Source organism: Priapulus caudatus, unplaced genomic scaffold, assembly GCF_000485595.1.
Source record: "Priapulus caudatus unplaced genomic scaffold, Priapulus_caudatus-5.0.1 Scaffold953, whole genome shotgun sequence".
Classification (NCBI taxonomy): Eukaryota; Metazoa; Priapulida; class Priapulimorpha; order Priapulimorphida; family Priapulidae; genus Priapulus; species Priapulus caudatus.
In genome coordinates, this window is record NW_014578014.1 from 2,176 (window position 1) to 17,750 (window position 15,575).

At 45.9% G+C, this 15,575-nt stretch overlaps 2 protein-coding genes across 2 annotated transcripts in view; one reads left to right on the plus strand and one right to left on the minus strand.

Annotated features, from left to right (window-relative positions):
- Positions 1-9,589, plus strand: part of LOC106814628 (protein OSCP1-like) — an 11,241-nt gene extending 1,652 nt beyond the window's left edge. Inside the window, exons 2-10 of the mRNA XM_014818966.1 lie at positions 246-400; positions 605-772; positions 1,246-1,326; positions 1,547-1,650; positions 2,241-2,369; positions 3,553-3,631; positions 7,380-7,516; positions 7,938-7,998; positions 8,289-9,589. Of these exons, the coding sequence (XP_014674452.1) occupies positions 246-400; positions 605-772; positions 1,246-1,326; positions 1,547-1,650; positions 2,241-2,369; positions 3,553-3,631; positions 7,380-7,516; positions 7,938-7,998; positions 8,289-8,405 (1,031 nt within the window). The 3' untranslated portion in view covers positions 8,406-9,589. The remainder of the gene's footprint in view (positions 1-245; positions 401-604; positions 773-1,245; positions 1,327-1,546; positions 1,651-2,240; positions 2,370-3,552; positions 3,632-7,379; positions 7,517-7,937; positions 7,999-8,288) is intronic.
- A 541-nt stretch (positions 9,590-10,130) lies between these two features.
- The window catches only part of LOC106814625 (zinc finger CCCH domain-containing protein 7-like), a 23,738-nt gene continuing 18,293 nt past the window's right edge, over positions 10,131-15,575 (minus strand). The window contains exons 4-5 of the mRNA XM_014818962.1: positions 14,997-15,099; positions 10,131-14,704 (exon numbers count right to left, since the gene is read on the minus strand). Coding sequence (XP_014674448.1) covers positions 14,528-14,704; positions 14,997-15,099 — 280 coding nt within the window. The 3' untranslated portion in view covers positions 10,131-14,527. The remainder of the gene's footprint in view (positions 14,705-14,996; positions 15,100-15,575) is intronic.

A 15,575-nucleotide genomic window follows, 5' to 3' on the forward strand; every position in this document is an offset into this window, starting at 1 on the left:
GCCTAACAAATGTGGTACTACGCACGACTGAAATTTTACGTTTATAATCGTAGCAACAGACCTCAGATGAGCCCAGACGCTCTGCGGCTCTTGTTAAAATTTAGTATAATTATATCTAGCTATAAGAGTAGCTTCTCTAAGTTCTAAACAACATGAACCAGATAATATTAATAACTTTTTTAAATGCTAATCAGCGACCTGTATTACTCTAAACGTACGTACATATAATGGTTTTTTTTTTTCAGTAATTCATGACATTGTTGGTACAATGTTTAACCGACGATTCATGACAGAGCTGTTTAAACCACAGGAGCTCTACTCAAAGAAGGCACTTAGAACCGTATTCGATAAACTCGCACATGCCTCGATTATGCGGTTGAACTCGGCCAGTATGGACAAGGTAAGATGAGTTACTCATCGAATTATCTCGAACATATATACGTGCGTGTGTGTCTATAATATTCTATACCGCATAATGCCTAATGGTGGTAATCATATGGAATCCAAGAAATTAGTATATGTATAAGAATAGTAAAACTACATTTATAGTCACATATAATGCAGTAGATATAATAAAGTAAATGTACATTTTCTTTATTTCTAGCTCTATGACCTAATGACAATGGCATTCAAGTATCAGGTGACGCTTAGCACATCCCCCTCTGAAGTTTTACTCGTAACGCTCAACCACATGGATGCCATTCGTAATTTCGTTGGTGAAACAGCTGTGATCAGTGATCAAGTCAACAATGTGTACACGCTTCTCAACCAGGTATGGAGCACAAGTCAGGTTAAACCCAAGTGCCTGCACTATATGCTGTATGCTTCCGGATTAGGTCATGTGCCCAATACACATGTGTACATGTCTGGGTGTGAGAGTGCACATATAGGCACATTTGGCCTATGTATCACGTATCATCTATGTTTACATAATTCATGATACCATGTACGTACCATGTTATAATGCTATGTTATATGCTACAGCAAAGGATTTTCATTGTATGCTGTTTAGCAAGCTGATATTGTTCTAGTTAATAAATTAGAAAAATGTTTATGTGCCCCAGTGCATTTGTAGAGTATCAATGTGCGGATTGAATTATAAGTAACTCTGAACAGAGTGTTTTACAGAATGCTCACTTTTTATCATTTTCCCTACAATTTATATGTGACTGCATGTTAGAAAAGTTAAAAAAGATATTTGCTTTTGCACACACTGCACATTTATGTGATTATCATGTATTCCAGAACTACGGGAACTTTTCACTTGGCGCGTTTCAGCTAATAAGACAGACTCTGCTGACCTTCTTTCAAGACATGCACATCAGGGTAATGTGTCATCGTACCAGCAAACAAACTCTCTATGCTGCTTGATTATTAATGGTTAACATTAACAAGCACGTACATTATTTTGCATAGTTTTAACACTCAAAACATGCTTGTAATTAAGTCGGTGTGATTTTAATGTGCCTGTGCTAATTTTCCTCAGTCAATTCAACTGGACTTAAAAGATATCAATTGGATTAAAAGTTTATAATGTTTATTTTAGGTGTCCATATTTCTGAAGGATAAGGTACAGAATTCTAATGGCAGGTTTGCTATTCCGACAAGCGGGCCTGTTCCCCCTGGTACAGAAATTCCCGGATTAATAAGGTGCACATGAATGGCTGTTCGCTCGCTTGTACATTAGTTTTTGACCCACGCTACGAAAATATTTTACATTGCACTCTTGCTTTTGCCCACTGTGTAGCTATTTGTAGCCTGGCAAGTGGTACCAGATAAAGTACAGAAGTGACCATTTTAAATAGCCTTAAAAGAGCAATTGAGAATACCACAGGAGTTTCACCTGTATAACACCCTAATGTTTCAAATTCTTGAAGAATTGGCATTGTTGTACACGCGATTGTTATTTTCGCAACAGCCTCAATCGATAAGCAATGGATATCCTCCACCTCTCACTTTCCTGCATTTCCTTCTGTGAGATCTGAATAGAATCGATTCCACTGCTGTGAATCTATCTATATTGAATGTAGGCTTCTACATCTCACCTGTTGATTAGGTACCTGGTGATTTACCTGCCTGTATTATTGCCAACTGTGTAACTCAATAGCATTGGGTGATAAACTCGTCGAACTCACATGGGTTAGCTGCAGTACTGCACGCCGTAACGCCAGTTCACTTGTTTGCCTCAGCGGCGCTGGGCGTCTTACAGGCATTCGTGACCTTGTTTTTTAACGCGGCAGGTTATTCAATGACAAGGGCGAGCAGGTGAAGACGGTGAGCTTTGCCTCGGGAGGAAACTACACCTGTCCTCTGGTCGCCAGCTCCATCGAGTTACACGGCAACAGGGTCACGAGGTTGGGTACGAACATGTAAGTACAGGTGCGACTAGTGATGTCACAATCATCGATTATACTCGATCATCGGTTGAACAGTGGCTCGAACCAAGCACTTGGTTATCAAAATCCATAATCAATTTCATCGGAAAAAAAAAAATTTTTTTTTTAATAAAACTTGGAAAAGTGATGAGAATCAGAGATATCATCGTTACTATACAAGTTATCCTTTATTAACATACATGTATTATACACACAGTAGTAAACAGTGCAAAACAAACAGTAAACAGGGCTAAACAAGCACATACATGCACACACGTACATGCGCACGACGTTACGCACACGCAGGCATTCAACACCCCGAGTAACCGATTGTAACCGATCATCGGTTACTTGGGTCGAACGTAGTGTTGTCAATCGGTTGTAATTTCGTAATCGATCATCGGTTGGACCCAAGTAAAAAGGCAAACTAAACGGCTCGACCTAGGCTCGTGATAGTCGGTGTATAGCATCATGGTAGGAAAAGCCATCACTGTGCCGAAATTGGAGGTCAAGTCAAAAGGTCATGGGCACAGCAGATTTTAGACAATTTCTGAGGATATGGTCTGACGGAGCCGATGAAAAACTTTTTTGTCTTCCAGCGGTGACAGCAGATTTTTAATGGCTATTATTGAAAGACCTAGAAATTCCCTCTGCTGAAATGCGAGAGTAAGTGTCGGATACCTTTTGACCCTCACAGAGAGGTTAAACCATTGGATTTGGTTGACCTGTAACAAAGGGGTAAATGCTTTTTGCTCATTGAGGCCCCACTCCCTCCCACCCCCTCCCCGCCCCCTCCCACCACCTCCATCTGCGATAAGTGGGCGCTGTCCTAACAAGTGATGTGTACGAACTGCGTGTCTGCATATGGCTGCGCTAACAAATGTGGTACGTTACGCAACTACTGGAAATTTTACGTTATAATCATTAGCAACAGACCTCAGCATGAGCAGACGCTCTGCGCTGCTTGTTTCGCAATATCAGAATATGGCACCTGAGAGGTAAAGATATAGTGAGGTATTGTTATTTTAGGCGTTTTTGTGGTCACGTCGGGCAGATAGGTCTTTTCACTGTCTGAGTAATTATAAACTTTTTTGCGTAAGCAATGATTGTGAGATGAGCTAATTGCTACAACGCGATTCTCATCAACCTCACTTAATTGTATGCATTTAATTAACAGGTACACAGTGACTAAACCATTTGAGACGACTGTCAGTAGAGATCTGAATCATCGCTCTGAATCTGAAGGATCAGACGTGGTGAGTAAGAAGGCCAGTGAATCTGCATGCACGCACGCACGCACGCACTCACACATGCACATACAGGGTATATATAGTTGTGTTGTTATTATTGAAATACATGTTGTAAAAAAGTACCATTTATGTTGGTTTTTATTTTGTACAAATTTTATACGACGTGATAAGTTGATAAGTAATTTCAGCTGTAATGTTATGAATGCTCCTAAACTGTTAAATATTGATGTTAATGAGTGAGATTAGGTTGAAAATTCTCATCACTTTGGCCTTTGGGTGATTAACATGTAAATTAGCTCATTATTAGCTCATCTGACATAGTCAGATGCAGCTTGTAGAATCGCATGAGCGTGCGTCCGTGCGTCCGTCACATTGGGCACAAAATCGTTAAGCCGCTCGACGTACGTACGATAATTTTGGCCGTGGGGGGTAATCCGAACGAGTGGGGATGTCGAAGCTGGGGCGTCAAAGGTAAGCGTCAAGAGGTGTAAAAGAAGGGGGAACTATTTCCTCCTTACTTAAGTTATAGGGAGGAAGATGCAGAAATTGTGGCAGGCCAATCTAAAAACGGCTTGACGGCTGCTGTGATAGTCGGTGTATAGCATCATGTAGAACAGCCATCATGTGCCGAATTTGAGTTCACAAGGTCAAAGGTTCATCGGGGCGCAGGGCAGATTTTAGACATTTTCTAAGATACATGTCTGAACGGAGCGATTGAAACTTTTTTTTCAGCAGGGACCTAATATTTTTATGGCTTTATTGAAAGGACCATGAAATGTAGTTTCTGCTGACATTGCGAAAGATGTAAGTGTTCGATACTTTTGAGCCTCAAGAGGAGGGTAAATAATGGATTTGTGACTGTTACACTAAGGAGCTGAACTGCTTTATGCTTATTAGTGGATGTGAGGCTACAGTTGCAACAGTATCAATTGCCAAAGAAAATGTTTGTTGAACAGGTTTACATCCTGTAAATCATATTATTTTCTAAAGCAGTCTGTATTAGCACTCTGAGCTAGCCAAGCCTGTATTAGCACACTGTAATGAACCTGAATGCTTGCGTGGGTAGACAAAAACATGGGGGCAGCCCATTACGCATGCATGGGGGTGAACTGGCACTTTCTAAATCATCAATATTGCCGGCAACTGTTAATTGCCAGATGTGTTATTGACTCACACCTGAGCAGAAATTCTCGCTGCCTGATATACTTGGATTTCAGGCACTCACATCGCGAGCCGCAGTTATCACGCACGAAGGGCCTGATGCCATCTTTCGATTTTGATGACACCAATATGACCCGCAGCTGACTCTATGCGGCAACTGTCTTTTGCTATTAGAGCCTCTCCACTCCCGCGGCATTGCCGAGCTGCCCCCAGCCACCACCACCACTGACGTCGCCGCTCGACGCATATACATGAAACCATGTTAATATAGCGAAGTCATTTAAAGTTTACACATGCTTTATCGTATTAATGTACTACTGTAATAGCAAGCCCTAACTATCATAAGATTTTAGATCTGTGCCTGTAGCTATCCTTGCGATGCTGGCAGCACGGAACCTCCGCGCGAACAGGCTAACGCCGCGTAGCGCGCTTCTTAGCATTTCGCTGCCTTTTCCCAACGCCAGTATATCGCCGTGGCTTCTAGGGTTAGGTTATAATAGCGGGCTTTTCGCATCCTCATCGGCAGTTCTAGCGCATTGCCACGATGGCGCGAACTAGCCCATAGGTTAGAGACGGGCCTCAGCACAAGCCGCGAGTGTTGTTGCTCTCGCTCTTGGTGCTTTTCTTTCTTATTCTGTTTTTTCCTCAGGCCGCTTTCTTTGCTGTAATACGGAGCTTTTTTTGTCTCCACCATTGTAACAATATATATGTTCGGCTAATGCGTTCGGGCGTGCACCTTGCCGATTCGCGCTTACGCAGGCTCCGATACCTATAGGGCGCCAACGAGCCGGTTGTAGGATACATCTGCCGCCTCTCCACCAGAGTACTCTCTTCGGTTGCGTGTTGCTCGGCGGCTATTTTAACCTTAGACTTTGGCTACATTCCACACTACGAATATTCGTATTTATACAAGTCACATGTTACACATAATTACTAGTACTTAGAGTACTACTACTAGTAGTAGTTACTACTGAAATTACAGCCTACTAGTCCTATAGAGATAGTTACTTACCAGGACGGCAGGAGAATAATCCGGTACACTAGTATTGTTAATAGTTACTAATACTATACTACTACTACTAACAGTCACCCTAGTACTACTACTACTACTAGCTCAAAGAAACGCTCTTTGCTAGGCGTTAGAATAACCCCTATCCCTCACGCACAGGCCCACTCTCGCACGCGTCTCTCTCACTATACACTGTAACTAAATACGAAATCTATAATATTTACTACCAATTCTTAATGTTCTTAGTAATAGGCCTACTCTCTTTGCGAGAACGGTTGCGAGTGTGACAAAGGCTATAATAGACTAGGATCGTCCTCACTCGATTAGCCATCGAGTGACGCTAAGCTAAGCGGAGAGGTATGGAGCCGCCGTCGCCAGTCTATGCGCGCGATAGGCGGCGGCAGGTGGCGCACTGCCTTTGCACTCTGCTCGCAGCCTCGCAAATTGCAACGTTGGCCAAAAAATCGTTCAGCGTTGGGCGCAACATGAGGTCACCCGAAGAGCGCGGCTGAGTTTCCTCGCATTCCTGACCCCAGCATTTCCATTATTGCGAAGCAAGGTTCGCGATGTCAGAATTTCTACAGTCTTTCTGCTGACTTCGCGCTGACACGCTCGCGTCACGAAACATTCCTCGGTTACAGTTTTTATCACAAGTGACACTGTTCAACGTTCCAAATGTCTGCCCTCTTGTGTCCCCACAAAAAAACTTGCGGGACTTGTTCGCTGGAGCTATGATATCGTGCCGCTGGCCTATGCATTCGGCAGGAATCCATAGCCTGCCAGCGCCTGCATACTCCAACCCTCGTCTCGCCCTCTGTGTCCCACAAAAATTGCGGACTGTTCGCTGGGCAAAACCAGATGGGATTCCGTTGCGCCGGGCCTATGCAATTCGGCGCACGGATCCATAAGGCTGCCCGACGCTGCATTACTGTCGTAGGAATTTTCCGCGGTCGCGCTGCGCCTTGCCGGAGAACTGCGCGCAGATCGCGCAGGCATTCCGATACACAACACCTCTTTCCGGCAACGCCCTTTCCTCCTAGTATCCCGTCTCATTGGCATTATGCTCCTGAGCCGCAACGGCGGTTGATGGGAGGGATGCTCTTCATTGTTTTTGCCAGCTGAGTTTTAGCCACTCAGAACAACCTGCCGTACAGGTTGAGCGCTGTCGACTCTGCCGGCATGTGTTATGTATTATTACTCCCCAGGGGCCCCTTGTCGTGAGGATATGTTTTCACCGGCGGTCTTGTGTTGGTTTGCTGTGTTTGTGGTTTGTGTGTCTTGCTTACCATGTACGTTTCAGTTCAGTTCAGCTAGGTGCGCATGCGCTGTAGACTTACAACAGGCAGCACGCACGAGTGCTAAGTGGGCAACCACAGTCGCTCGCCCCACCTGCACGCTCAAGCACTAATCGGATCAACTTAACTCTATCTCTAACTCTCCCTCACATTCTCTACTTAACTCTGCTCTCACCTCTAACCTTAATTACATTCTCCTTAATCTCACACACCATCTCTCACTGAGAGAATTCAGCTGCCTTGGCAGAGGTCTGTGCTCTCCGAGTGCTCTAGTTGAAACTTGTTTCAGGATAGGAATAATCCAAACCCTCTGGCAAAGGCAGAGCTGAATCTCCTGTCACAGCTCATCGGCTTGCTACCTCAAAGTCAAACCACACCAAAGTCCGAGTTCAGAATAAACCTGTTTAACACAGATGAAGAGGAGGAGTAAGTTAGAGCTATCCTCACACCTTTGACTATAGAAATATAATATATAATAAATAAATAAATATGTATCCTCTTCAAACTTTCACGGTCCTGCTAATTCAAAATGTTAGGGGTTAACAGTAATATAGCATATCTGGCATACCAATTTGCTTACAGTTGAATGCAATGGACCATTTGTAAATTCAGTAAAATACCTTCTGACGAATAAAATTAGTTACTGCATACCTTTGTGAACGAATGCAACATATATAGTATTTATAGTTGTTATCAGATTATTATCATTATGTTCTCTTTTGTTAATATTTGACATCATCTTTATCAGTATGATAAGTGAGTGTTAGAGAAACGATGTCTTACTTATTATCAAACAACTCACAAACCCTAAATTAAATTTGTCTTTTAATGTTCATGTTTGTTTCAGGGAATATGATCTACAGAAACCAGATACCTCTTCGCAGGTTATTAAGATTGATGCTTCTAAGGTAAAAGATTCTGTGTGATAAGTGCAAATCGAAATATTGTACCACCTCAGAGTTTAAACTTTCAAGATCCCTCTGACCTGTGTGCGAGACTCAACCTCATCTCTCTATTCATTCCTGCATTGTTATGAAGGCCGTATATATACAACATCACTCATCTGTCGTGGTTTTCGTGAAAAATCTCGTGTAAAATATCTTCAAAATACGCTTCAAAACTACGTTATCGTAATTTATTATTATTGATACGCTATTATGACACGAGTGTTCACCTGCGTTTACAAACTGTCCACTAGGGAGAATATGGCAGCACTCTCGACAAGATGGTAGGTGAGATGAGCATGGCAGGAGCGGGAGCGGACAGCAGCTCTAAAGGCGACGATCTTCTCTCTCTGATGGACAGCATCGAGTGACGAAGCCATCCAGCAAGCAAGCCAGCTAGACAAGGGAACCAGCTAGAGCATTGGCTGCCCTGCCGGAGTCCCTACCAGCTGGGCTGTGGGACACTTACCCTCCCTCCCTCCCTACCAACCGGGTCGTGTTATATACCTCCCCGCCGCACACCCTCCCTCTCCCTCCCCCTCATCTATTTTGTACAATAGTCCGTCCTTACTATGCCACCCACGATGTCCGTGAATCGGTCGTCACGTCATCTCAAGAGCAAGTTGGTATGACATTGGTGCAGTCTACTTCTGCTCGCGTGTTGTTACGTGTCCTCTGAGTGGTGACGTATTGCCAGAGTTCCATCTGTAGTAGCAGTAGGGTGCGCCAACCAACAGTCATTGTAATGTACATCCTTATTAGTGGTGATTCCAATTGATGTGGCTTCCACGCACGAATCGTTGACTTAGTTGTTTGTTCGGTTTGTGTCGTACTGTGTTTGTATTGTGATGCATCGTGGTTGATCGTTTGCAGCTCGCAAATGTTTGTCAGTGGATAGTAATGAGTTTGTGACAATCGTGAAGCCATTGAGATTTTACGTGAAGATGCCTTGCCATGAACACAGGGTTAAATGATGCAATGCATTTCTTCAAGATTCCGGCAGACATTGTGTTAGCTGGTTATAAGGTAGTGCACGTGGACGTAGCGTATGTGGTTTGATGTCGTAGGTACGATGAGTCCACAGTCTCTTAGTAAAGAAGTCGGAGTTTGCATTTGGAATTTGGAATTCCTGGTTAGTCGGTTGATACTGTGCGTCCTTACTAAGCATTGTATGCAGGGAGCGAGTTTTACCCAGAAGATAACAAAGATGAAGCTAGCGTGTGTCATGATCAGGGGTACTCATTCCTCTATAGACAGATAGAGTCAGGTCGTTATAGTCCGTGCCATATATAAGTCAGTGTAAGTGTAGGATTTACGCTGGTATGACATATTCGATAGCACACAACCCTGCGTGCATTCGCTTGTGTAATTCATGACATTTTCTGTTATTCGGACCAATGCATAGACAGCTAATTGTTTAGATGTTATGACAATGATACTCCACTGTGCCCTAGTCATAATTACACACCTGTTTATTCACTCCAAATACAGGCATCTCTGTTTAGTAAATGACACTATATACATATATATATATATATGTATCAAGAGTACATAATAGGAGATTCCTATCTCCTATTATGTACTCTTGATATGTATGTATATATATATAGTGTCATTTAGCAAACAGAGATGCCTGTGTTTGGAGTGACTATAATTATATATAGCTATGTAGCTATGTTGTTTGTGTGAGTGTGGTACGTGTGCATACACCTACTTGCCAAAGTGTTATTTATTTATTTAATCACATAAAAAGCAGTGTATTTTTGGTGGAGTAGAAGAATACAGTGGCATATCCCTCTATACATTCCGTCCTTGGCGCTGTGATGTCGTCCTGCCTTAGTTGTGATGCTATGACATATACAATAAAGGTGAAATTGTTTCATCTACTTTCTCTGTATGTGTATTGCCGTTAACAACGTTGAAAGCTGAAGAAAGGTGGGTGGGGTTGTCAGAATCAACGTATACAGTTACGTCCTCCATAGGTCTAAAATATCACAACTATTGCACGATCCACTTCACTTCAAAACTGAAAAAATATGTGCAACATAACATAACAATGTTTGCGATTAATCGAGAGAGAGAACAAAACGCGACGATTCGATTGGCAGCTTTTTATTTCATCTGAGAATGAACAAGGCTGAACAAGGCAATTAGGAACTCTCTTCCATCTCGTTTCTGAATCAAACCTATGTTAAGCAAACGACCTCCGCTACACAACAGTTACAGTGCAGGGAGAAGTGCTGCCGCGGCGAAGTGGAGTGGCAAAGCTCGTTGTTCGCAAACCAAAAAAAAAGCTCGTCCGGCATCTGCGTGTCGGTTCAGCCACCTCGGTGCTTTTCGCGGAAATATTTACCCATCGAAATCGCGCGCAACTTTGCAAGCAAACGTGCAGTTTCCTAAACAATGCAGGCGTTTTTCCGAAGGTCTCCACCACTACTACTGCCGCGCCAGGAACTTTGCCACTCCTTAACGCTACCCATCTTAAGCGCGATTCGTAACGATGTGGTGGGTGACACGAGTGGCCGGGGGGAGGGGGGGCTCGAGTGCCGACGAATTGCAATCGTCGACGAAAAAAATTCTGTGCCGCACGGGAGGGGACTAAAAAACGCAATCGGTGCGCGCGCATGCACGCACGCTTGCGATGGCTGGACCGCCAAGGTGCCAGCCACCCCGGCACACCAACACGCGTCACCACCAGCTTCATAAACGTAAAACTCGAATAACATTACCGTCCGTAAAAGGACAAACTCAAAAAAGTGGTACTACACAGGAATGCCGCGCTACTAGTAGGTGCACCCACGTAAACATCTAGGTACGGTTGGCCGGCGACACTGACGCCAAAGCCTAGTCCTCACCAGCCGACCCCTATGATATGGACAACCAGAGCGGCGGTGTCTACCACTGACACCAGGGGGAGGGGTGATCATTACTCGGCGATGGGTGGGTGTCGGCCGTGCACTCACGCGTCCTAGCCCACGTCGCTCTCTGGCTAAATAAAGCTGTCCTCAGTGCAAGAAAACCGCAGACACACTGTGTCGCGGTGGCAGCTAAACGCGCAACCCTAGTCTGCCACCACCACAGACGGCTACTTGCATGTCGCACCCCCCCCCCCCCCGAGCGCGGTTCGATGAACGATCGCGGGCGTACACGCATCGCTACCGGCTCTCTACGGTGGCGGCCACTAGGTGCTCTGCCGTTACCTCGCGAACGACACCTACAGCTCGACTACGTTATACGTCTCACGTCGCTCTCTTCCTCACTTTCGCTCTTCTCCGTCTTCATCCTTCTACGCGCGAGCCTCGCCGGGGATGCAGTAATGTATGTAAGACCCCGGCCGGCCCGTCTTCTTGCTTCCCGTACTCGTGAGACGATTGATACGGGCGGCGCGTGCTCACACGGCACGCGCCTCGAGTGCTCATCGGGTCACGACCTCTTGCGGATCGTGACCTCCCGGGGCGTGACCTCCCAGGGCGTGACCTCTTGTGGGTCGTGTCTGCGGTGTGAGATCACTACCGGGCACTCGACTTTCTCCATCTTAATTAATTATTATATACTAAATATTTTACTACTACACGTGCGCGCACACACATTTTTATGGTTTTTCATGTTCTTTTTTTTGTTTTCTTCTTTCCTCTCGAACATGGTCTCTATACGTGAATATACGGTACGCACGCACAAACACACACGCACACAAACACACGACCAACGTCGATATACCGATTGACTAAATTTGCTAAGCTTCCGTTCGAAGCCGCCGTGGCGCCACCTACCCTCGCGCACGGTGGTGGCAGCACTGTTGCGTCGAAAGCCGCCGGTGGTGCGCGCTGGCACTCGACCCTGGGGTCGTGACTACGCCAGGTCAACTACAGCGCGATTTATTTAAAGCAGTACCGCCGCGCTGCGGTCCCGAGCTCAGAACACTGACGGACACCTTCACTGTCCAAGCAGCTGCGTGCAGGTGCTGTTTGTGCATACGCACGCTTACTGCATATCTCACTATACAGTCACAGTTGTGACCACATATATATTTACGTATATGTATATATATATATACGCACTGCACGTGTAGGTGGTGGTGACAACGTGCATGTACGTACTGCGTGTTGTGCGACAGGTTAGTGCTAACCACTTATTTAAGCGTACTGCACGTGTGACTGGTCTTAACCGTATGTATACAGCCACTACACACTTCACCACGTATGGATTGTGCTACTTATAACCACGTATAAACGCACAGCACACAACATACGACACACGTATAGTGCCAACCACATATATATGCATCGCAGACCACATGTGATGCAGGCACACTTCAGGGGCCTGCCAAACGGGAAAGCTGCGATGTCACTCGCACGCCATCCCGTGCTGCGTTACACAAATAATATTAATGATAATAATATTTATTATAATAATAATATTAATAATATTTAGATTTACACGTAAACACGCTGAACAAACGTTAATGCAACACAAGGAGAGCCAACGGAGACACAAACCATTCTGTTATAGATGGCGCCAGTTGCGGCCTCACCTATCACACGTGCAGACGACATCACCACGACTGTGAAGCAACAAACTTATGTTCGCTTCCTAAGTCATGAATCTTACGAAACAGGGTCTCCACCGTTAGCTAGCCACAAATTTTACGAAACAGCGACTGAACTGCTAGTCAGTCTCACGGAACACACACCGGCTAGTCACAACTCTTACGAAACGGAGACTGAAACACACAAACTAGCCGCAAGTCTCGCGAAATTGCGACTGGACTGCTAGCTCGCCACAACTTTTACGAAACAACTGTCAAAACTGTCGGCCAAGTTACAAGTCTTACGGAACCGTGAATGAACCGTTAGCTAGTCACAACTCTCACGACAGAACTGAACTGTTAGACACGAATCCTACGATAAGAGAGAAGCTTGCCAGTTAACTAGAAATGCAGTAGTAACTCCTGCAAAACATCGACCGATCTAGCGCAAATCCTACGCACTACGACCAGATCACACGTGGCGCCACCTGCCATTCACGACAGGCACAAATAGATGCTGCTGAACAGAATTGCGACGTTAATTAAAGTTAGGAGGTGACAGATAGTCCCCCCCCCCCTAGTTGAGGACGAGTCAACGACTCGTGCACACAACGTCTCTACAGTGCCTCTCCCTCATTCAACCTCCGAATAACAGCATCAATTACACAGAGCAGGGGGCAGGGGCGGGTGGTGGGGTCTACGACACGACTGAAAAATGCTTCGACGGCCAGACGACGGTGGCACAATCACCGCGGCCGCGTGACCGCTGCTGCGTTTGCTCCCTCTAGTGGCGCAGCCTGCGTGCGGAGTGCTGCCAATGCGCCCTCTAGTAGCGCTAGTAGTGAGCGGAGCACCGAGGTGGCGCCCCCTAGCGTCACTTGCCGGCGCTACTACGCTCCGGCTTCCTTTCTCCCCCGCTTTAAGGCTTCAAGGAGAAGGGTTGCATAGATAGGTTGCGGGGAAAGCTGCCAGCAAACCGGTGCCTAGAGGACGAGAAGTTAACGAACGTGCGGTCAAACTGGCTTCGAAATCTTTGGTGAAAATCTGGCACAACTCTCTAACACCGCACGAGACGATTATAATATACATTAAAATATCTCTCCGTTAATAAATAAATTATCTGTTTTTTTGATAATATATCTATATATTAATGCTATGTAAAGACCGGGCAACACTACTAATCAAATGTTAACACTGGGCTGTTACTTCGGGGGAGAGGGAAGGGTGAGCTATGAAGCCAAGTAAATGGCGAAACGACCTTTGACCTCAAACGTCCTCACAAATGCCCCCACGATTTCACATTGCATCTCTCTCTGGACAGAACAGACTACGGACGAATCGGACGCGCTTTTACCATCGCACTTACTTGGGATTGTGCCAGGCAGAGATAACCTCACCAGAGAGGTTACAGCGTCCGCTCGTGCGGGGTTACAGGGCATTGTAAAGCCGCACGCGTGGGCATCGTCACTCTCCCACCATCGCGTAAACATCAGCAGTTCCGCTACTACAGCCTACTATAACGTAACTAGCGGCGAGCGTGCATTTTATACGAGTGTGCGCACGTGCGTAGAGGCGACCAGAAAACAGGTCGGAGCACTCGCCGCGCGTAAAAACATTTTTTTTAAAACAACAACACGTAAACTACGAACGAACTTCTTTTTAGTGGATTTTCTGTCGCGCGCGAGCGCGAGCCCCATGCGCCCGTCTGTCACAGGCAAGACACTTCCTGATACCTCACGAGGACGCGCGTTAAAACAAAACGAACCGCCGAGACGCCGGCGGATTGCCGATCAACAAACCGGCAAGATATCGCTCTCCACGCTGCGCCGACGCGTCACCCTCCATTCCATCCATCATCCGATGGCATTCAGCTTCGACTGGCTTCTAGGGAGGACAGGGAGGCGGTCGATTACTCCTTACGTCTGTCCCCACGCGTATGACGACAGGACAGAATCGTCACCGCCCCCGCTACTTCCTGGCCTTGATGTCGATCGGCGCAGACTTGGAATGTGACTTGAACACCTTGTTCCTGGGGTGAGAGATGCGCGCGAGCTTGCGGCGCACGCGTTGGTAGCGCGCACGGGCGCTGCTGTCGTCCGACTTACTGCTGCCACCACTGCCGTCCGACGTCGCCACATCCTCATCCTGCGTGCGAAAAACGCAAACGATGACATTAAAATGTGACCAAAAACTTTCTGAAATAATGTTTAATCAAAACGCTGTTCCTTTTCGTTGTTATTAATGGCACACAAACAGTCTGATGTGCCAATGGTATGTCATGCTGTTTTGCATCCTGCATACTGTACCACACACGCACACACACTCTCTCCCACCAAGATTATTTCTTAATTGCCTTTAGAACGTCCCATCCCAATGCTGATGGGCTAGAGATGCCTGTCAATCACACGACAGCCAGCAGATAAGTCGACTGCCTCACCTCTTTCCCCTTCTCCTCCCTCGCTTCCAGTTCCAACTCAAACATGGCTTCATTGTCCGAGGTGCTCGGAGACGAAGCTAGCCCACGCTGCAACTGCTCTTCTCTAAAAAAAAAACAAGGATTGGCGTCACTCTCCACGCGACGACAGCTTGCCACTAGGTGGCAGCACCGCGTGAGTATGTCAGCCAACTACGCGTTCGGGAATTGCGAAAGTTCGAAATGGCAAAATATCAATAACGGAAAATCGCGGAACAAATCATTGCGTCACGACGGGACGGCATCGCGATGCAAATCGACGGAACATGACCGGGGAATGACTCTTAGACCTGTTACAACATGAAGTAATAACGACGCAAATCAACGAAACATGACCGGGGAATGACTCTTCTGGTTACAACATGAAGTAATAACGACGCAAATCAACGAAACATGACCGGGGAATGACTCTTCTGGTTACAACATGAAGTAATAACGACGCAAATCAACGGAATCCGACCGGGGAATGACTCTTCTGGTTACAACATGAAGTAATAACGACGCAAATCAACGGAATCCGACCGGGGAATGACTCTTCTGGTT